The sequence below is a fragment of the Pelodiscus sinensis genome, chromosome 1, assembly GCF_052426305.1.
Source record: "Pelodiscus sinensis isolate ZL-2025 chromosome 1, ASM5242630v1, whole genome shotgun sequence".
Classification (NCBI taxonomy): domain Eukaryota; kingdom Metazoa; phylum Chordata; order Testudines; family Trionychidae; genus Pelodiscus; species Pelodiscus sinensis.
In genome coordinates this window covers 147701928-147724291 of record NC_143052.1, presented here as the reverse complement: position 1 = coordinate 147724291, position 22364 = coordinate 147701928, and the positions used below count along the sequence as shown (strand labels likewise).

Genomic DNA, 22364 nt, shown 5'->3' with positions numbered 1-22364 from the left:
AATCCCCTGACTTACATCCTCGGCTCCACATTTACGACAGCGTACAACCCGTCATAAATGCAAGCTCAAGTTACAACACCCCCGACTTGCAACGCTATCCCCAGAACTGTTTGCGTCACAAGTCAGGGGCAGCCTGTATGGTGGTTCCTAACTTTTGAGGCACTCTTTGGCCATTTTTAAAAGTAAAAAAAACAAACAAACCCTGCATGGTTCATAAATGGGATTGAATCCCTTCCATCCATCACACAAACCTCTATCGCTTGAAGTAATGAAGTAACTGCTTGCAGCAGTAAGATGTAATCCTGTATGTGAACCAGGACAGAAGGCATAAAAGACACACTTTGCTGTGTGTTTCATATTGCTGACAGCAAAGGACTAGTGAGCCTGAGAAATCCTGGCATCCATTCCAGGCTGTGGAAGGGAGTGTTCTCTAGTGCCTGTTACTTGACCTCCCAACTTACCCCTTTCTGCCTTGCCACAGACCACATCCCAGTTCCAGTTGCCTCCCTGCACCCATGTGTCCTTCTCCAGGCTCCCCATTCAATCTCTTTCATCCCCACCCACATACTGCTCTATCCCCTAACAACTTTGCCCAACCAGCTCCACCAACACTCCTGCTCCTTGTCACATCAATCTTCCCTCCCCACCAACCCCCATTTTCCCCTTCCTAGGACTCATTTGTTCTCAGCATCACCCCACACTCTTCCAGTTCCTCACCTCCTGCCAGTCTCCCACCCAGGCCGTATCCAGACTCAGCGGTTTTTTCGGGAAAAGTAGCCTTTTCCCGAAAAAACTTCCCCTGCGTCCAGACTCAAGCCGCGTTCTTTCGAAATTATTTTGAAAGAACGCGGCTTTTCTTTCGATGGCGGTAAACCTCATTTCACGAGGAAGAACGCCTTCTTTCGAAAGCTCCTCTTTTGAAAGAAGGCGTTCTTCAATGTAAAGAGGCCGTCTTCGAAAGAGAGCATCCAGACTCGCTGGGTGCTCTCTTTCGAAAAAGCGGATTTCTCTTTCGAAAGATCCGCCTGCAGTCTAGACGCGATCTTTCGATAGAGGCTCTTTCGAAAGATGCTTTCAAAAGAGCCTCTTTCGAAAGAAGCCTGCAGTCTAGACATAGCCCCAGTTCCTACTTCCTCTCTCCCCTCCTTTCAAATCCCAGTGTCACCAGGCTCTTCTTCTCAGTCTCCTCCTTCTCTTCCTCCTAATTTGACTCTTGTCCCCTTTGTCTTCAAGTTAGGCAGCTTCCTTCTCCATACTGCCTGGGCAGGAGCAGGGGATGAGGTGGGAGCACGTGTCTTTGAAAGCACAACAGAAACAGCATTTCCACTCTCACTTCTGTTGGCTGGCATCACAGCAATCCAGGGCAGTAATTACAGAGAACTTCAGGCTTTGCCCTGTAGTATTGGGCTGGAGCATGCTCTGGGTATGGCACATATGCAGTCTGTTCTGCCCTAGAAGCTATGAGGAGATGGAGCATGCTCAGGGTAAGTAGAATCTTCAGAGATGTTAGCCACTAAGCTTTCTAAAAAGTTATCACTGTGTGTGTACAAATAGATGTTTTTTGGCCAAATTTGGGTAGGTTTGCACATGACCAGAACAAGGCACAACTCTGGCATAAAGACCAAATTTCTGCTCAGTTTCAAACTCCAAAGCATGGGGTGCTAGCATTTCTCATGGAAAATGCCAACGGGATGCATTCATGGAGGAATCTCATGTACGAGTAAAGAGGTTACTTTACCTCTATGTTTGGCACTGGAGTGACCGCTGCTGAAATAGTGTGTCCAGTTCTGGCATCAACAATTCAAGGATGTTGAGAAATTTTTTGATAAAGTGATGTAGATTAGGTACATCGATATTGCAATTGAAGCTGGGCAGTTTAGACAGGGCGTTTTCGACAGAAATGCCCCGTTTCAAAAGATCCTGTACTCATTTTTTTTGAAGAGTATAGGATCTTTCAAAATGGGGCATTTCTGTCGAAAATGTCCCATCTAAACTGTTGGGGTTTTTTTTTGAAAAAGCCCCGTTTCGAAAAAAAGCGGCAGCCACCATTATGCAAATGAAGCACGGTATATTTAAATCCCAGCTTAATTTGCAATATCAATGTGCCTAATCTACATCCCTTTATCGAAAAAGGAATGTAGTTTAGACACAGCCTTGGAGAGGATTCAGAGAAGAGTAAGATGAATGATTAAAGGATTAGCAAACATGTTTACAGCGATTGAGCTACTTGAGTCTACCTATTTAGCTTAACAAAGAGAGGCTTAAGAAATGACTTGATTACAGTCTAGGAATACCTACATGGGGAACAATTCTGTGATGGACTCTTCAGTGTAGCAGGGAAAGGTGTACCAATCCAATGGCTGGAAATTGAAGTTAAATACATTCAGAGTGGAAATCAGGAGCAAAATATTAGCAGTGAGGGTAATTAACCATTGGAACAATTTACCAAGGGTGGGTGTGAATTCTCCATCACTAACAATTTTTAAATCAAGATTGAATGTTTTTCTAGAGCAGGGGTCAGCAACCTATAGCTCAGTAGGGAGCCAAATATGGCTCTTTTGAAGCTCTAGCTCAGCCCTCCCCCGCAGCAGGGAGCCGATGCTGGTGCTCCAGCCTCACAATCCCTCATGAGATTGGAGCACCAGCACCAGCTTCTTGCAGGAGGGAGGAGTAGAAAGCCCTGAGCCTCCCCATGAGATGCGTCTTGCAGGGAAGAAGTGGAGCTAGAAGCAGCTGCACGCACTTCTGCTTCCCTGACCTTTCTCCCGGCTGGGGGAACAGCAGCTCAGGAACGCGCTTCCCAGAGGATTTCCCTGCTGCTCCTATTGGCCGGATTACAGCCAATGGGAGCAACAGGAGGTGTTGTCTGGGCTGCGGTGATGGGAGTCAGAAAAAAGCAAGTAAGTGGCTGCCTGACCCCCTCATGCCCAGACCCCTGCACATCCAGCCTGCTCCTGCCCCGTCCCCCAGCCAGACATCCTACTCCCAGCCTGCTCCTGCACCCCACCTTCTGCCCAGATCCTGCACCCCCATCCCTATTCCTGTCACTGGCAGCCCTGCCTCGCACATTTAACTCCTCATTTTGGGCCCCACCCCAGAGCCTGGGGGGCCCACAAAATCCACTAACCCTGGAACCCCAGAAGAGTTATTCTGGCCTGAGGCCTTGAACCTCAGTCCTTCCTGCCCTCCCACTCACCATGGGGCTGAAGCACTAGGGGAAGGAGGTGTTTCAGTTGGGGGCCATATCAGTGAGAACTGGGGTTTTTGGAGGATTTTTTTTTCTTCTCACTTGTGTGGTTCCCCAACTGACCCACAAAAGATTCCCCACCCCATCATAAATAAAGATAATGTTGAAACCTTTTGTGTTGGACATAATTTTTACTTTATTTAAAAATTAAGGCTGGCCAACAAGGCCCCAATTGGGGCCCAGCCACCATCTGGCCACAGTGTCCTGTTCCCGGCCCCAATCTTGGGGCAGGCCCCATGATCCTGCCCCCAACTGGCTGCAGGAAGGGCTGGCAGGAGTACCCCTTCTCCTGCTGTGGTACAGGTAGGAGGGGAGGCCACAATCCAGCTGTAGCAATCCTGGCATAGCCCCATGTCCAACTTCTGGTGCCTGGGTGCAGCAGCCCATCCCCGGCCAGGTAAGGTAATCTAGCCCCACAGACCCCCACATACTCTACTTCCCACATCCCAGGCCTGAGTCCATCATACATCCAACCCCACTGCCCTGAATCCCTTATGCACTCCAACCCTGACTTCTTCACCCCCACATCCATAAACTGCACCCCCAACAGCAGAAGTCCCCTTAAATAAAGTCTGTGAGTACAGTGTTTCATTTATGCTATTCTTAATCATGTCCATTATCAATAATATGAAGATGTATATTTTCAGTCATGCAAATGGGCAGTCTTACACAGCTCTTTATTGACTACTTGTTCTGAATTTTGATGTACAGCCACTCCCTGAGTTATGAACAAGTTACGGACCAACACTTGGTCCGTAACTCGAAGTGTTCGTAACTCGGATCCCATAGAGTTACATGGTGACTGCGCTGTTCGTAAACGTGGATCGCCGTTCGTAACTCGGATCCGCATTTACGACCACTTTGGTCGTAAGTGGAGGTGGTCGTAACTCGGGGAGCGGCTGTAGTTTGGCTCTTTGGTTTGAAAAGGTTGTTGAGCCTGATTCTAGAAGATCTGCTGTAGGAATTATTTTGGTGCCGTCCTAGGGCCTGTGTATAAAGGGGGTCAGACTTGCTGATTGCAATGCTCCCTTCTGGCCTTGGGATCTATGAATATACAGCATCCCTGTAGATTACTGTCCGCCATTATCCCCCGGCTCCATGCCTCTTACAAAGCAAGCTCAGGTTCAATCACTAAATTCCTGGCAAAAGTCTTCCTTCAGCAACCAACTCTGGCTGGCCATAGACCCCAACCGCACCTTGCCTCACAGCAAGGCTTCTAGTTCCTGACTGTCCCTTCCTGCCTACCCCCCTTTTTCCCTTCCCAGCATTCAGTATTGGACTCCCATCCCTTTTAAAGACCAAACCGACAACAGGTATGGCTATCTGGCCTTTAACCTTCCTTAGCCCAAGATGGGGTCTCAGCCTGTCACAAGGGCTTCTTACTGGTAATGAATTCTGTAATAATTAATCTAGACAACACCTTTTCTTATGATCTTAGTGTCCTAAAATTAATTAATGTAATTAACTGTTTGGTCACAAATATCCCATTAATAAAAATACTTAATGGTATTATACTGTGGACTTGCAACACAGACAGTGACAAAAATACCATGGGCTGTTTCAAGTAAAGGACTATGTTGAATGACCTCCATCTCAGTCAATAACTAATCCAGGTCTCCCCCATCAATCATCTTGCTTGCTATAGTAAATGCATTTATGATACTCTGATCTTGGGGCTGTGTCTGTCTTGCTGCTTGTGTGGAAAGATATACAACATTTATGATGCACATGGACAGTTCCGTGTTGTGTTCAGCAGAGCTGCCCATTGCAAGGGCAACTGTTGATGTCTAGCTTTCATTTTGAAGGCAAGCCACTAAAACAGTTATAGTCACCAACATGCATTTCTGTTGCTTCAGTGCAACAGAAAGAGGTAGTTTGCCTGCAAAACTGGAAAAACACTGAGGAACAGCAGATTTTGCTATTATGAAAACATCTCTTTCAGCAGTTCCAGACATGCTGAAACCAAAGAAAGCTGTGACCTGGTCTTTTACCCATCACCCTGGAAGGAAGGAAAATCTTTAAAAGTCAGTATCACATTTCTGACTCTGCATCAAAACATCCCAGCTCACAAAGGAAAATTATTTTATCATAATCCTATAAAAGGAGAGGCAAACTCCCAGTTATCTAGGTTTCAAATGCACAGAAGTTGGCAGCTACTCTGCATGACATTAATTCTTTTTAAAATTCTGGGTTTCGAGAAGCTATAGTAGGTTTTGGTCATTGTGAAATGTAGTTTTTTTTCCCCGTGCTGCTGCAAGATTGTTGGCTTTCTGGATTACGAGGCGGCTTGCTTGGTACCATAAAATAAATAGGATCCTGCTGCTCCAACATAAAATCACCTGTTTTACTTCCATGACCATGGCCACTTGTAGTCTGACTGTAAAGTGAGTCAAGTCTCCATGGGTAGAGATACTGAAATACTTCACCAGATCTCTCTGGCTTGCTCTTGGTGTTGCTTCAATTCTGTTGGGAGTCTGCAAAATCTCCACTTTTGTGTGTGATAGAAACCCCAAGTTTATAGTAATGGACATATTTCTGAATGTGAAAGGGGCTCTTGGCTCATTAGTTAGCCTATGCATTCTCACTGTAGCCAGAAGTCGGGTGTCCCTTGTAACTGAAGTTTGCTCACTTGTGTGTACAAACACATAATATAACCACACAGAGAAGTACATTTGCTTTCATTGAAGCTAATGATTATAAACAACTGATCTTCACAGTGTAAGTAAGTGGTGATTATCTAAAATTAAATTGTATTGGATCTCTCTGGAGGGAAGACAGCGAACTCCAGAACTGACATCTCAGCCTTTTTCCCTCTTAATTTTCTGCACATTTCATGCTCCTTTGGTTGCTGATTCATTTCCCATGCAGAGGTTTGGTTTCTCATTTTGACCCAAGGCCCGTTGTCCATAATGAATGGGAACATGTCCTCTCATGCTGCTGCTCTTATTTTTGGTACATCTTTACCATTCACCAGCTGAGAATCTCAAAGTGCTTTTCAACTGAGTATCAAGCCTGCCTTGAAATACCTCTGTGTGCTCAACAGCATGATTATCCCCATTTTCTAGAGATTTCAGAGAGTTTGTGATGTTTCTACGGTTACACCATGTCAGTAAGCAAAGCCAAGATTCTTGACACCTCATTCTTTGCTTTAACCAACTGACTGCACTTCTCCCCCAGGACCTGTTTTGTTATTTTATTCTGAGAGCCACATTCCATCCTCAGATATACCGATGTAGCGGTACTACAAGTTACTGAGAGCTGGGTGTGTTTGCATTGCAGGGCAGAATTTACCCCAAAGGATTTATCCTATGGGACAGTTAATACAATGTTTATAGGTATAGGAGGGACTACCTGGCTGATTTACTGAAACACATGAATATAAAATATTCTGAGAACTAGGAAATATATCACTCTATTTGGGCTGCAGGAGAGTTCTTGATGTATTGTTGCTATTGATAGGATACATATTGTAACAGGGATAAAATGAGCTGATATTTACAACCATATAATCCAACAGAGAGAGATTTAACTGTCAGAGGAAAATCAGTCTTTATCATTTGGGTAAGCAGTTCAAAAATAGCTGTGCTCTAACAAGGGCTTTTATTTATTGTAATTATTTATTGTGGATCCCATTATTCAAGGTCCTACACAGCATTGCTACAATATGACATGCAAAGGTATTAGTCCACATTACTTCTTATAGCTCTCTGGTGTCAAGTGTGGCTAGCTCACATATGGAGTTTTGCACACTCCCTGAAAATGGATTAAAAAAACCCCTCATAGGATAACCAGCTGTTTATACTTGCTCTGCATGATGAAGTTATTGTACCCTGATATATTGGATGCTGCCATGACACTGCAACATTTGTTCATGTTTGCTCCTTGAAGAAAGCCTAAAGCAGTGTGAGGTGCCCCTGAGCCTCCTAATACAGTTTGTACTAGGTACAATAGGTGCTGACTCTGTGGGTGCTCTGGGGCTGGAGCATCCGGGGGAGAAATTAATGCATGCAGAGCAATCACTGGGACCAAGCTTGCCCCTGATATTCTCCTCATGCATCTTGTGTGCTGGCTGGCCTGCTCTTACCAACTCCTTCCCTTCCTTCCCAGAACTTCAAGAATGCCATGAACAGCTGTTTCATAGCTTTCAAGCTCCAGAAGGGAGGGGAGGAGCAGGGATGGGGCACTCTTTGGGGAAGAGGGAGAGAAGAGGCTGGGAGGAGGCAGTGCAGTCTCGGGGGGAAGGGATGGAGTGGTGGATCAGAGGAGGGGGATTGAGTACCCATTATCAAAATGAGAAGTTCACACCTGTGCTAGGTACTAATAGACTTCCTTAGCTATTGGAGACATTGAAGCCATTTTTCCACTTCCTGGAGGATCAACATCTGGTGATTGATCCTTCAGGATTCGATTTAGTGGGCCTAATAAAGACCCACTAAAGCAAATGCTGAGAATGCCCCCATTGGCACTGGTATGTGCCTCACTATCATGAGTAAGGGAAGTCAATGGGACAGTGTTCTGGCCACTCCAGAAAAATTGATGCAAGCTATGTCGACTCCAGATATGCAAATCACCAGGAGTGTGAACCTGGGCTAAGATGTTTGGCACATCAGGGCTGAGACACTTGCGTGAATGAAGTGGCTCTGGCAGAGTGGCAAGCTGATGTGTCCAATATGCCATTCTGAGGTTCCCAATTCATCAACGAGTAACTTTTTAGTAACAGATTAGAATGTGTGCAATGACTGATGCAGTGAACATAGTGAATAGGATGGGTCATTCAGGCCAGACTATGCCTTCATTCGCACCCCATTCTGATTGGGATTACCATCATGTAGATTTGTGAATTCATCAACATTACTGATGGATTAATATATGTGACAAATGCTGCACAGTGAATGAAACTGGTATCTTGCCAAAATAATCATGTGATCACATAATTAAAAGTGGCACTGTAAGCTACAGGGTAAGGTAGTGAATCTCCAGCTAAGAGCCACTGAGCACTCACTGCTGGTTTTCAGAGAGTGGTGAAGTGTGGCATGGATCACCTTCTGATTTTCAGTTGTTAATAACATGCTCTATGTGCAGAGTTAATGCACCTCCCCGAGTTTGCTTTGGGAAGCTCTGCAGAGGACCCCCACATTACATTAGTGCTGCTCCATTTACCTTTCATCTTTTGAAGTTTGTTTTTGATTTTTGTCCAGCTGAGGAGGGATGGTTATCAGGCTCCTCTCGAAAATCCTTTCCAGCAGAAACACAGAGGAGTTGGTTGCCCTAAACAGCTCATCGGTCTCAAACGTCCCAAATGTAATCACTGCCTTGCTGCACAGGATCCAGTAGGACTGGATAGTGCAATTCTGGAATGGATATGGGCTTGTTAGCATCCGACAGAGCATGATGGAAAGGGGGCAGGACCTCTGGGTCCAGCTGAGCCATACAAAGTGCAAGAAGGACTATAGAGAAGCAATTAACTCTCCACTAAGAGGCATCTAATGGGAAAAGAAGAACTGTCTGCATATATCCTCATTGACCAGCTACATCATCATCATTATCAGATAATAAATAAAATTTAAAAATCACATTTAAATCATTAAAGAGAACAATGCACCATACCCACACCAGTGCATTACTCCTCCCAGCACCTTACCCACAAGGTCAGAATTATCCCCATTTTACAGAAGGAGAAACTTGAAGCACAGCGAGTCAAAGCACCTTACCCAGCACCAGTGATGACATGCAGGCCTGGGTTTAGTCCTCCATCTATGCTTCTAGCCAAAGGAATGGACACTAAGCCCAGGACATTCCACTCCTAACACACAAGTCCTGTCTGCTTGAGCTATGCAGGGACATATCGCTGCTACTGCTCCTAGTAGGGTTTTTCTCTTCCATGGTTCTATAGGCGCTCAGAGGAATAAGGCTCACAAAAGTCACTGCAAAAGATTGGGGTAAAAATATTTTTCATTTTATCAAAAACAATGTTTTGAACAAGCTAAGTGAGAGAGAAAACATGGTAAGTAGGAATCAACCAAAGGCAACGTAGAAATCAAGTGAATTGGACAAAATACATGAGGGAGATACCCTCTCAATGGGAGTCCTCTTCTCAGCTTGTTACTAATCCCACAGACAGTTCAATATCTGACCCATGAAAAATTGTAGCAGCACATAATGGAATGAATAGAGCACAAGTTCCCACACTGTGGTCTGTGAACCACTGGTGGCCTGTAGAACACTTGCTGGAGGACCACAGAGAGGGGGCTCTCCTCATTTCCAGCTGCTAAACTGCATTACAAGAAATTGAACATACATGAAATACTTCCTTAAATGTTTAAAACAGCAAGTAGTCTTGTGGCACCTTAGAGACTAACATGAGCTTTCATGGGTAAAACTCACTTCATCAGATGGGGAGGGGGTTGTCCACGAAAACTCATGATTCTATATATTTTTGTTAGTCTCTAGGGGTATGTCTACACTACAGTGTTATTTCAAAATATCTTATTTTGAAATAGTTAATTTGAAATATGTTATTTCAAAATAACGTGTCTACACATAAAATGCATTTCAAAATAGCGTTTTGCTATTTCGAAATAGCGCGTCCACACTGAGTGGACACTGAATCGCATTGAAGGCCGGTCGGAACCAGGTCAGGAGTTACTTTGTGTGGCTGGCTGCTGCCTGAGGCTATCTGAGGTCTGTGCTTAAAGGGACCATCCCCGGACAGCTGGTTCTGCTTTCCCTGCTTGCTTGCCTACCTCGATGAGGGACAGCAAAGCATTTTGTCTCTGCGTGCTCTGGTTACCCTCACTTGGGACACCACAGTACTCTGCAACATGGAGCCAGAGCTGCGCCTGGGCACTCTGGTGCTTCTTGTGGACACGTTGCTGCGAGTCTGGCTGTACTTTCTGCAGGCTGCCATCCAGGAGGTCCATCGGGGGGCTGTCAGCATCCAGGAAGCCCTGCGGGACAGCTTCCACCCTGAGGAGCACTAAGAGCCTCCCTGGTCTTCCCCCCGGGGGGCTTGTGCCTCATTCCTCCTTCATGTCCTTCCACTTACCCCTCCCTAACCCCCCTTCCTGATGTCAAATAAAATACATGCATTTTCATGAACACAAACTGTTTATTTAACAAAATTGGGGGTGGGGGGATTAAACTCTGGTGAGACTGGGGAAAGGAGGCAGGAGAGGGGAGAAGAGAGGCTGGGAGAGGCTAGGGGGAAACCTGGGAGGAGGGAGCTGGAAGGGGGAAGCAAGGGGAAGAAGGGTGAGAGGAAGCTCAGGGTCTTGCTGGACCAATTTGATTTTCACACAAACCTGCTCCTGGGTTTGCATGTGGCCTTTGGTGGCCAGGCTGGCAGCTATCCTGCCATAGACGACCGCGTTCATCTAGTGTGGAGATAATGGATGTTGCGGCCATCCCCCCCAATCCTGAATAAGGTCCATGATCTTCACCCTGGACTAGGAAGGCATCTGCCTTCTCTGGGCCCTGGCAGGCTCCTGGGAGCTGTCAGGCTGCTCCGGGGGAGTGGCAAAGGGCTGGTTACCAATGGCTTGCTGGCTCATGTTTTGGGGCCACTGGTCAGGGGCTGCTGGCTCTGGGCTGGCAGGCTTGGAGCTGGCACAGGCACTGTGGCCAGAGTCAACCCCTTTAAGGGCTCCGGAGAGGGAGGAGGGAGAGAAATTTTCTTAAAAAAGTTTCTTTAAAAACCAGCTCCCCTTGCAGACCAGCTGCCTGTCACTCCGCGCTGCTGCTTCTGATAAAGAGGCAGCAGCGCAGGGTAGCAGCAGCCCCTGTCCAGGGCTGCGTCTCAGCTCCCGGACCCTGCAAGAGCTGGAACTGAGCTGAGCTGCCCGCCTGACTGCCCAACCCCTAATATCCTTTAAATGCAAAGCCACAGCATGGGTAGGTCCCAGACCCAGTGAGAGCCAGGACTGAGCCAGGTTGCCTGCCCGCCTAGCTCCTAATACCCTTTAAATGCAGAGCTGCAGCAGGGGTAGGTCCCGGACCCATCGCAAGCCAAGACTAAGCTAGGCTGCTGGCCAGCCTGCTAAAACATTTAGGCTACTTCTACACTGACAGCTTCTTGCACAAGAACTGTTTTGCGGAAGAGTTCTTGCGCAAAAAGTCTTCCACAAGAACGTGTCTACACTGGCATGTACTTTTGCGCAAGAGCGTCTATGGCAAGAAAGCTCCTCTCTTGTGCAAGAAAGCTCTGATGGCCATTTTAACCATAGGGGTTTCTTGCACAAAAAATTCATGTTGCTTGTCTACACTGCCTTCTTACAGAAGAGCTCTTGCACAAGAGGGCTTATTCCTCATGGGGAGAGGCATAACTCTTCTGGAAGCAGCCCCATTTTCCGACGCTAGACTGTAAATGTACTTGCACAAGAACACATGTGCAGTATAGAAACCCGGCAAGTTTTTGTGCAAGAACAGTTGTTCTTGAGCAAGAAGCTGCCAGTGTAGACGTAGCCTTACTGGCGAGGGGAGTGAGGGGGGAGGAAATGCATGTAGTCTATAGCATTAACCTATAAGCTTTTGCTTATCAGTTAATCAACTACACTATTACATCCCTACACAAGCTAAGTGTCCCCCCAACAGCTCCTGGGAGCTTGGGCCTGAGGCCAGAGCCCTGCAGCATCCCCTTGGAGGACAGAGCAGAGGCACCACAGCAGACCCTGGGAGTGTGGGGCTGGAGTTGAGGTTGGGTGTGAGGGAGGGCAAGGCAGGGTGCCAACAGCAGGGAATGGGCTTGGGGGCTGGTGGCAGGAGACCTTCCCTGGTCCAGCAAATTCTCTTGTTCAGGACCGATCAAGTTCCAATCGTGCTAATCCAGAGAAATCCAACCTGTAGAACCCTGGCATGATGAGTAAGGGATTGCCAGAGGTTATTCGGTAGGTATTCAGTTAACACAGAAACCAGAAATCACAAACACACACAAACCCCTGGAATACAGAGAACACAATGGACTGTGAGATCAACAACCGAAACAATTAACACAGAGATTACTTGTCCACTAGTTGGGAATAGGAAGCCTACTTTCCACCTATCATTTTCCTTGCCTTTTGATTTCCATGCCATAGCGGCTATATACTTTGTTGCTAGCTCAGAGTACAAGGAGACACAATATATCCCTCCTAGGAGGGCAAGTTTCAGGCTCTTTGGAGCAGGAAGTGGGCTAGTTTTTGTTGTGTTTCTGCAGTGCCCGGCCCAGTCACCCCAAGATAATAAAAGGCTTTTATACCTCCTCCTTTCCACTTGTAGCCAGCCTTGTCCATTGCACAGAGTAGCACCCTAGACACTGACCCCTCCCACATGGCAGGGCTACTGACCTTTCGTAAGTGACCTTGTTCAGATGATCAGGGTCAGGAAATCTAGTTCAGTCTCTAAGCCAACCTCTCCCCCCATGCATGTATCACACACTTGCTACACTGAGGTGGGAGTCCTGCCTCCCCGCTGTGTGGAGCCCACCTATCAACAGGTCAGCGAGCTGGGAAGGGAGGCAGGGCAGCAGCAGCCTCCCATAGTCAGCAGAGCCGAGAACTACAGCTACTTGATCCAGTCTCAGCTGCCTTAGACTAGAGGTGTTTGCTCTGTGGTTAAATAACACCCTCTTTTGTCTTGTACAATTCTCACAGGATGCTCACAGACCTGACAGCACCTCAGAGTTGCCCCAACTTTACGAGACTAAGGAACTCCCTGGCAATTTGCCTAGAATTCTGTGGGCTCCCCTGGATTTGCATATCCCCCAGCATCCCCAGAGATTTTCTGAGACTTGTAGTGCCCTCAGCTGAGGAAGAGACACTGTGTGTTTGAGTCCTTCAGAGATGTGCACTGCCTGCATCTGCAGGGCATGCATGGCCAGAGGCTGTTGTTTACGTCACTTGCAGGCGGCACTTGTCCCTGAAGGCATCCCAGCTCTACAAGAAACAAGAGCTGGAGGGACTTCCAGCTGGGTCCGGCTGAGCATCAAGCTGGTCACAAAAATAATGGGTATAAATAAAACATCAGCAAAATTCTATCCGATGCACCATTCATTCACACCAGGCTCCAGCATCTTCCCCTCAGTTTGAGAGGTACGACTCACTCGGCAGAGCACAGCTGGGGCCTGTAGCCACAGATTTGAATTAGCTCTACACCATTCCCCTGTGGAAGCACTGGAAGGCTCTGTGCATTAATGCCTGCTGGAGCTCTGTGCATTAATGCCTGCTGGGGCTTCCCAAAGGGGGAAGAGTGCATATCGCTGTATCTTTTTCTAAACCATGCTCCTTGTGTCCCCCTCATGTGCCAGGGGAGCTGGTAGCCAGCCCTAGGGCCGGAGGATGCCCTGCGAGAACAAGTCTTTTGTTCCTTCCCTACCTTGTGCACCAGTATATGTGGCCCATTGCTTTGGGTCAGTAGGTTCCACCCATTCAATGCATTTAATCAGCAACAGAATTGACACATGGGGCAGCCCCATACCCTTGCTTAGACAGCTATGGAAACAGCCGCTCAGAAATTAATACAGTGAGGGGAAAATTGGCTCTCTTTAGCTGTTAGTTAAAGGTGACAAGTGAAGAAAAACAAAATTGGGATTGTGTCCTTGTTTGTTTCTTTATTGTGGACAAAGCAGGGTGGACAGTAGGGGATATTTTTCTAGAAAAGAGAGATTTTTTACTGTAGAAATCCAGGCCTTGTGAAGCCCGGAAAATTCTATGTTTGCTAGAGAGCACTAGTAGAATTCTGACATCACCCGAGAGCAATGGAAAGGGGATTTTTACTTGATTAAAATGGTTTGATTTTTGTTAATGCCTAACACAGACCTCCTCTCAAGCACAATTTCTGCACTTCTCTCTTTTTATGTAAAAATGTGGCTGCTCACAATAATGAACTGAGATTGTGTCCCCCCCGGTCTTTCAGCAAAAGCAGGGACACTGGATTTGATATGCCTAAAGTATATCTAAGATATCTAAGGTAAAAATGAGCATAAAATACTAAGGAACTCCAAACCTTTCTAGTCTATTGTGTCCAACACAAAGAAAAGCACAAAAGGGCACAACTCCATGTAAAAATAATCTGCAACCTCGTTAAGCTTTTTCAGCTTTATCCTTCCCACTATCTACCCGCTGCAGTGTATTTAAATGGAATGAAATGCAAAGTCAGATCTGGAGAAGTGTGCCTTGTATTTCATTAGCTTGCCCAGAGACCGCAAAACAAAAATAGGAAGTCTTGTGTTTTCTGCCACCCCCAGACTCTGGCTGTGCTGAGAGACTAGATCATTAAGGCTGAATGCCAAGGTGAAAATAATCCACATTTCTTTTTTTTTTTTTTTTTAACTTTCTAATTGAATGCAAAGATGGTGAAAGGTTCCAGATTGATAGCCCTGAGGGACTGAAGGTCTCTGGCTATGTGCTGTACAGAGCAGGGAGAGCATGGGTCAGAGCTATTTAAGTCTTCCCCATACACTGTCCCTTGTCTGTACAAATCATCCCCAACCCAGAGGGAGCCCTGTAGGATGAGAGGGGTAAAAGTATGCATGATCAATTCATCCCTGACCTCCTTGATCTGACAAGAAGGCCAATTAGTGTGATGAGTTTGTATGTGATGTGGGATGATGTAACAATTTAAATCACCAACTCATTTGAAATAATGCCACTAATCAGATATCAGATGGTTGTGATAGTCAGTCACTCCTAACTTAGACTGGATTTGAAATATCAACTTGGACAGGTAAAGGCTTTGGCCCAGATTCACAAAGGTACTTGGGCACCTAACTTCCCTTGGTTTCACTAAGAGTTAGGCACTTAAACAGCTTTGTCAGTTTGGTCCTTTATATCCTATTGCCAGCTCCTTGAGCAACCCACTTCCTTCAGATGGTGCAGTCCTTCTACAGGGTTTAAAAAGCAGCGTGCCTGAGGGGAGGGCTGCCTCTGGAACTGGATGCCTTCATTTACATTTACACCAGTGTGGGTTTCAAATCATCTTTGAAGTTGACGATGGGCTGGGGCCTGCCATAAAGCTTTGCCCAATGGGCTAGGGACCCGCCAGACTCTGGATCTGTGTCCGTGGTGCAGCTGTCACTGGAGTCACTGGGGCTGTGAGCGCAGATTTCACAGCGAGGCCTGTGGCAGCAGCTGAACGTTTCCTCAGAGCTGCTACTGGAGTCAGAGTCTGCATAAAAGCCCAGGGAAGGCACAAAGGGTTGTTCCAGGTCCCTCATGGCACCCCTCTGCTGCTGCTGCAGGAGGCTGAGGGAGCTGTGGGGACACAGCAGAGCTTTGTGCTTCTTCACTTGGGAGGAGTCTTGGTGTTTGCTTGAAACATGGCCATTCCCTTCACAGATTTGTCCCTCAGACCAATTCTTCCTATTCTCCAGCTGGAAGTTGCACATTTTGTCAGTGACTGAGGAGGGGGGTGGCTGACAGAGAAACCTTCCATCATTGGTGTCACCTGCTTTAACCGGAGATGACTGTGTTAATCCATCATGGCTCCAAGTGCTCTGACTGCTCTTTGTCCTGAGCACTGCCTTGTTCATGAGACACCAAGCTTGTTGGGTCCCAGATGCAGAGAAGTAGGTGGAAGGTGGATGGACTGGGATTCGTCGTCTTCGTCGTCTTGTCCTGTAAGGACTAAGGTATGTGCAGGCGCCTGTGTAACTCCCCCAGGATCTCCATGCTGCATTCTTTTCATGTTCTGCCTTGTGGCTGGGTTGCCTCGGCCTCCTGGGAGATGCCTGGGCACTATCCATGCCACCAATGCTCAGCTCCTGCAAGATTTCCTGCAACTTTTCACTGCTCACATAGTTGATCTTTGGTGGCTGCTCCTTGGTTGCTGCTGAGTCGTCTGGTTCCTCTGCTCTTCCATCAACTCCTGAAAGATTCTGGCTCTGTGGCACTGGCAGACTGCCTGTGCATTGCTTGTTTGGAAGACTCCATTGCCCTGAGACGTCTTTAGAGCTGTATTGAGAGATGTCCACAGTGTTACAAAGCGGTGCCCAATGGCAACTGAGATCTTCTGATGGAGTGTTTGGGTGGTTTGGGTGTGTATGGTCCTGACTGACACTAACACAATCTTGTTTCCTAAGAGATACTGAACTGTGTTGTGTATCTCGAAGACTGAGACACTGCCAAGGATTCTGCTCCTGACTCTGTGGAAAACAGTCTCTATGCAGCTCTTCTGCTTCCACAGCACAGCCACGCGATTCAACCAGGTTATCTGTGTTCTGAGGCAAGATGGAGATAGATGTGGAAAGAACAGGGAGATCCATCAAATCATAGCTGCACTCTGCAGACATCAGTCTCATCAGCTTCTCCTTGGCACTGTTTACTTGCTCCTGGAGGCTTTCGATCATAGCATCTTTCTGTAGCAAATCACAGAGAAATAAATCCATGGAATTTGGGGCAGAAAACAAGACTAATGCTACATTAAGGGTGAGGCTTTAAGGGCAAACAGGACATGAAGTCAGTCTTTGACAGAGGAAATGCTAGAGTGGGAGCCTTTTGGGCTGTCTATTTTTGAAATTCTACAGCAGCACAGTTGCAGTGCTGCAGCTACACCACTATTTCACTTCAGTGTAGACATTAACTATAGTGACAAGAGAGGATCTCCCAGGGGCCTAGGTAACCCACCTCCCTGAGAGACAATAGCTAGGTCAACAGAAGAATTCTACTGATCCACCACCACAGGTGCTGAAACCAAAGCTGGTGGGGGTGCTGCCCTCTGCCCCCCACCCCCGGCTTGAAGTGGTTTTCACCATATTCAGGGTATTCAGTTGGGTTCTACGATTCTCATCATCCAGACTATACAAATTGTTCCAGCACCCCTTTCCTAGCAGTGCCTACACTAGGGGTTAAGCTGACTTAAGTGTGTCAGTCATGGGTATGGATTTTTCACATCGCCAAGTGATGTAGGTGGGTCAATTTAATATTTGCGTATAGACCTGGTCTTTGAGCTGTCTATGTAGAACAGGTGAATATCTTGAGACAAAAAGGTGGGACATTAAGAAAACACAAACAGGGGGAAAAATGCTCCACTGGGACCTACTCACTGGGAAGCAAACTATTACACTGCAGTATGGAAACTGCATTTGTTTGCACAGTTTGGAGGATCCAAATACAGTCATTCAAAATCCCATAGAGAACCATCCCCTCCAGCTTCTAGAATTCCAGTCCTGCACAGTTCTACCCCATTAAGCTTCTAGAATTCAACAAATTCTACCATTGGAAATAGCAAAATCATAGTTCTTTAAAACAGAACTTGAAGTATTTACAGCCTGTTTCCCTCTGACCTGCACCTTGTTTCTTTCCTTGCTGCACCTCAACACGTCCCTAAACATTTGTAAGATGGGGCTATTTGAGAAATTGCATACAGAAACATTTGCACCCATTATATTGGAACCTAATGTTCTAACAGCCAAAGCACTTCTGGCTGTGTAATTTGGAGAAAGCTGAAAGGCAGTGGGAGCTGGCGGCCTTCCGGGATAGGACACCTCCCCTTTAAATTGAATCTGTGACAGAGCTCCAAAAAAAAAAAAAAAAAAATCAGGTCATTTTTCTGCCAGTTACCCCAATTTATGTATCCAGTTTCATAAGCTAGGAAAAGATGTAAAATATTTTTTTAACTCCTTTTCATGTAATATTTATTGAGCCAAGCTGATGCAACGGGAAATGTCCATTTTGATCCCTTTGTGACAGAGGGTATTCTAGCCTACAAATCCTTCAGCAGACAAAGGAGGCAGCGGGGAGAGAGTACAGCAGAGGGAGGACAACAGCTGCTGGCTACTGAGCCACGGGGAGATCAATAGCTGGGACTGCTCTTTCCACCAGCATGAGCTGCCTGTGAGTGTAAATTACCTCAGTAAGCAGCCGTTGCATGGAGTTCTTCTCCCCTATCAGCTGGCAGATCTGCTCTTCACTGTACATGGAGTGGAAGCTCTTGCTGGGACTGGTAAAATATTTTGCCATGTGGCTAATGGTTTGGTTCTGTTCCTCCTCAAAGGCTTTCCACTGCCTGAGCTATTGGATGCAAGCATATACACATGAAATGTATAGATTATATACACACACATACACACACACAGAGCCAGCCAGACTGATGCAGTGAGTGACACACACACACACACACACACACACACACACACACACACGAGGGAGAGACAAAGAGAGGGCGTGACACACATGCAGAGCAAGACAAAAGGGTAAATTCACACACGCGCGCCTTGATCCTCTCCTCGCTCCCACCACCGCATAGCCTGCCAGTGGTAATAGTAACACCACAGTGCAATGATGTAGTGAACATTAGACTTTCTCGCAGCCACATGTCTGAATAAAGCTTTGCACAGCCTTTGGTTTTAGCTGCTTGCGAAGACAGAGTTAGATCCACAGTTAGATCCTGCCTATGCTACAGCCTCTGTGTTGCCAACCAGGGTCCCTTCAAGTCAGAAACAAAGACAATATCGCACACACACTTTCTTAATCTTGAATCACGAATGACATGTTGAAAGCCAACACCACTCAACATCTGCGTTTGTCACTGGCGTTAGAATGAAAACCAAGGGCACCCAGTCTCCAGCTGTTATCTATTGCAGATGAAAGATGGAAGAGCAAAATAAAAGGTGAATTAAAAACTTTGAGCTAGATAAAATGCTCAAGCTCCCAGATCAGCAACAGAACAACTGTGCGTGCAGGAACTCTATGGTGAATTGCATGGTGCAGCTCAATAGCTGGAAATCAGCTCCTCCTTCATTACTTGAAAAGAAATTATTTGGATACTACCCACAGGATGCTAGGCACTTTACAGAGAGGATCTGCTTCCTGTTTAGCTAACCAGGACCCTGCAATTCCACTGCAGCATTTGATCCCTGACACTACTGATCTATCACAGAGCAACTTCCAGCTCTCTCTAGACAAAATTATCGAGGGCATGAGTTTCTGAAGAAAAAACAGGCACTTGGCCTGACCTTGCATTGTCAGGGAGAAATAAAGGTGGGAATTATCCGCAAATACTTGGGTATAAATGGAGTGACTTCTTGTGCTTCAGTTTACGCATGAATTTTGCTATTGAGAGGAACATAAGAATTGCCAGTACGAGTCCATTATCTTGTCTCCAACAATGGCACATACCGAGGATTTCACAGAAAGGTGCGAGAAACCTTATAATGGACAATTATGCAATTAGTTGCTTATGGCAAAAGTTTCCACCAAACCCTTCTCAGTGGTTGGCTTCTGCCTTATAGATTTATCTATCACAGATAGAAAATATGGATTTTTTTATCATCAACTTAAATAACATTCCTTTTTAAAATGCTGCAGAGTTCTTGGCCTCTTTGATAACTAGTGGCAGTGAGTTCCAGGGGTTATCATTAGGGTTGCCAGGTGTCCGGTATTGACCCGGTATTGACCCGGACAGTCCTGTATTTTCGCCTCCTGTCTGGTAAAAAAAATTCAGAAAATACCGGACACCTAAAATGTCTGGTATTTTCTGATTTTTTTCGCCCCCATCCAGAAAGTGAAAATACCGGACACCTGGCAACCCAAAGACACACTCAGCAACCGGGCCCAGCCTCCGAGCCACCCCTCCAGGTCCCCAAACCCCCTGGATCCTCCCCGCTTACACCCGGTTCCACAGGGAAATTGTCTTCTGGCTTGATCAGGAAAACCAGATGGTCACCAGCAAAAAGCGTCAAAGGCTTTTTTTAAAGGGGCCATGCTGTTTTTTTTTTTTTTCTTACTAACTCCCGGGGTCCCTTTTTTTTGCTTAACAACTTTGCCCCCCCACCAGAAATTTTTCCCCAATGTTTTTTTTGGGGGGGGGGGGGAGGGACAGGGGGTGTTCAGTATTTTTAGTTAAACCATCTGGCAACCCTATTAATCATACAATGGGAAAAATAATTTTTTCTTTGAATCAGTTGTTTGTATCAGCCCTGTATTATGCAGTAAAGAGAAAGACAAGATTTACCATCTCTCCGCATTTCGTTATTTTATGTACTTCTGTCATGATATGGGAGCTTAAATGGATATTTTGAAAAATGTCACTAATTTTAAAAAAATTATGTGCCTACTGTGCTGGTGAAAGGCACTGACTCAACAGTCCTGGAGACTGACTGCCTTTAACCAGAGAGCATGACCTGCTGCTGCCTGGGTAGTTTATTTTTCCTTGATTCTACTCATACCCATTTTCCACTCAGCCCTAAAAAAAAAAAAAGGTACCCTCCCTAGAGATAAGAGGGCAATTGACTGGTGCATTCAGTGCTTGCCCTTCTGAAACTGCAAGCCTGGGCTGTGATAGTGTTTCTGTGAGGTGGTCTGTTGTCCACTAATTAATTTCTAACGAGCCAGCAGAGATGCCTTTGGCACTGCTTGCAGTTCAGATCAAAACAGAAACTCTGCAAGGGACAGATTCTGTTACCCCTTGAGTTAGATATTTCCCGTCCTAGGAATCTTGCTCCAGTATTCTTGTCTCCTCCCCACTGGCCTGATCATAGCTTTCACTAGGTCCAAGTACACAGCAACACATTCTCCTCCTGCTGCTGTTCCTCCTCATCATTTGACCACCAGCGTCCTCATCAGAACAGGTGCAAAGTAACAATGCAGCTTGCACGGTACTGAATGGACAGTCCAGGAAGACAGACTCCCCTGCCCATTCTGAGAAAGGGAGAGAGAGAAGCCAAGGCAAGGTTCACTCAGGTAATTTTATAGGGAGAACTGTCATCTAGTGGTAGAAGATGGAAACTGAAAATCAAAAGTTCCAGTATTTCTGGCTGTGGCAGGCAGTGGCTGTGTGGGTTCAGGCTGTCTCTCGCTGTGCGGTGCCTCCATTTCCCCTTCCATAAAATGGGACTCACAGACCTTCCCAACCTCGCAGGAATAGTGAGGCTTGCCCCAGGCTGATGAGGCTCTGTAGAAGCTCAGAAGAGAAGGTGCTAGAGGAGGGCAAAGCACTATCTGTTTGGATTCTTTAGGGAATCAACAGCAGATTTTCGTATGTGAAACAGAAGGGCCTTCAAGTGGAGAACACAAAGTAGGGTAGCCAGAGTACCTCACCTTCGGGCTGAAGAGAACAGAGGGGCATGTGTCACCCTTCTCTGTAGCTTCCACATGTCACTGAGGGCAGGACTGGGTTTTGGGAGAGAGGCAAGTACCAGACGGGAGGACTCGCCATGGAGATCCAGGAGGAGGTGCATCCATCGAGTTGTGGTTGGGCAGAAAGAGCAGGGGAGGGTGCTACGGGTTAGGAGTGAGGCATTTTGGTGGAGCTCTGAGTGACTCACAAATGGAGTAGCAGGAGGGCTGCAGGTCAAGACTGAGGAACGCCCACTCTTTCCTGGACTTGGTTTAAGGCAGTTCCCTGGCTCATTTTTGTGTGTCCTCAACTCCCTAACAAATATAAAACTTAACAACCCTCCATGTCTTATTAGAGCAAGATGGGGACTGTCTCCACTAACAGACTGAGGCCTAGCACATCAAATTCCTCCTGAAATACAGAGGAAGCAATGAACGCAGCTCCAATAGCCTTTGTAAAACAGCTTCCCCTCCCCCTCTGGAGAGCTGGACTTTACCATCTGAGTGTAGAGATGTCCCAATGGACAGTAAAACCCACTGTCAGCTCAGGATGCATCAGTGCCCGGTGAGACTGCCAGCCTGCATTGCAGCACCCAGACTGGCTCGCTCCCCTGCTTCTCGGGAAGAGGAACACTCTGACTGAGGGGGGAGCAGAGCCACGGCGTAGCGGCTAGGAGGGGCTCAGTGCTCTGGTGATGGGCGCGGTGTAAGAACCTCTGCAGCATGGAACAGATTCACCAGTCCCACGGTCCGACTCCACACATTCAACAGGCCGTTGATGGACCCGCTGCAGCCACGTGTAGCTCTGGGGTCATATTCTCCTAAGAGGACCTCAAACCATCACTTCTGAAACACCACAGGGGTGTCATATTAACCAAACAACCCAGGGGCAGCTGGTAGTCACAAGTCCAGGGCTGCTCCTCCCATCATTGTTTGTTAGGGCGGGGGAAGGGAGAGCAGGGGACTGGTAAGATGGGGAAACCTGCCAAATGCCCCCCTCTCATGGCAGGAAGAGCCTACAGCTACCAGAGAGCTAGAAAAACAGCTAATGGCTCCTTTGAAGCCATTCGCCTTCTGCTCCCCACCTCTAC

The 22364-nt window shown here is 46.8% G+C and overlaps 1 protein-coding gene across 12 annotated transcripts in view; it reads right to left on the bottom strand.

Moving 5' to 3' along the window:
- Nucleotides 1–9181: 9181 nt before the first annotated feature.
- GPR156 (G protein-coupled receptor 156) overlaps nt 9182–22364 on the bottom strand; it is a 47366-nt gene continuing 34183 nt past the window's right edge. For all 12 annotated transcript variants that reach the window (XM_075905360.2, XM_075905382.2, XM_075905370.2 and 9 more), the window contains 2 exons: nt 18067–18228; nt 9182–16574 (listed from right to left, as the gene is read on the bottom strand). In XM_075905360.2, coding sequence (XP_075761475.2) covers nt 15171–16574; nt 18067–18228 — 1566 coding nt within the window. In that variant the 3' untranslated portion in view covers nt 9182–15170. The remainder of the gene's footprint in view (nt 16575–18066; nt 18229–22364) is intronic.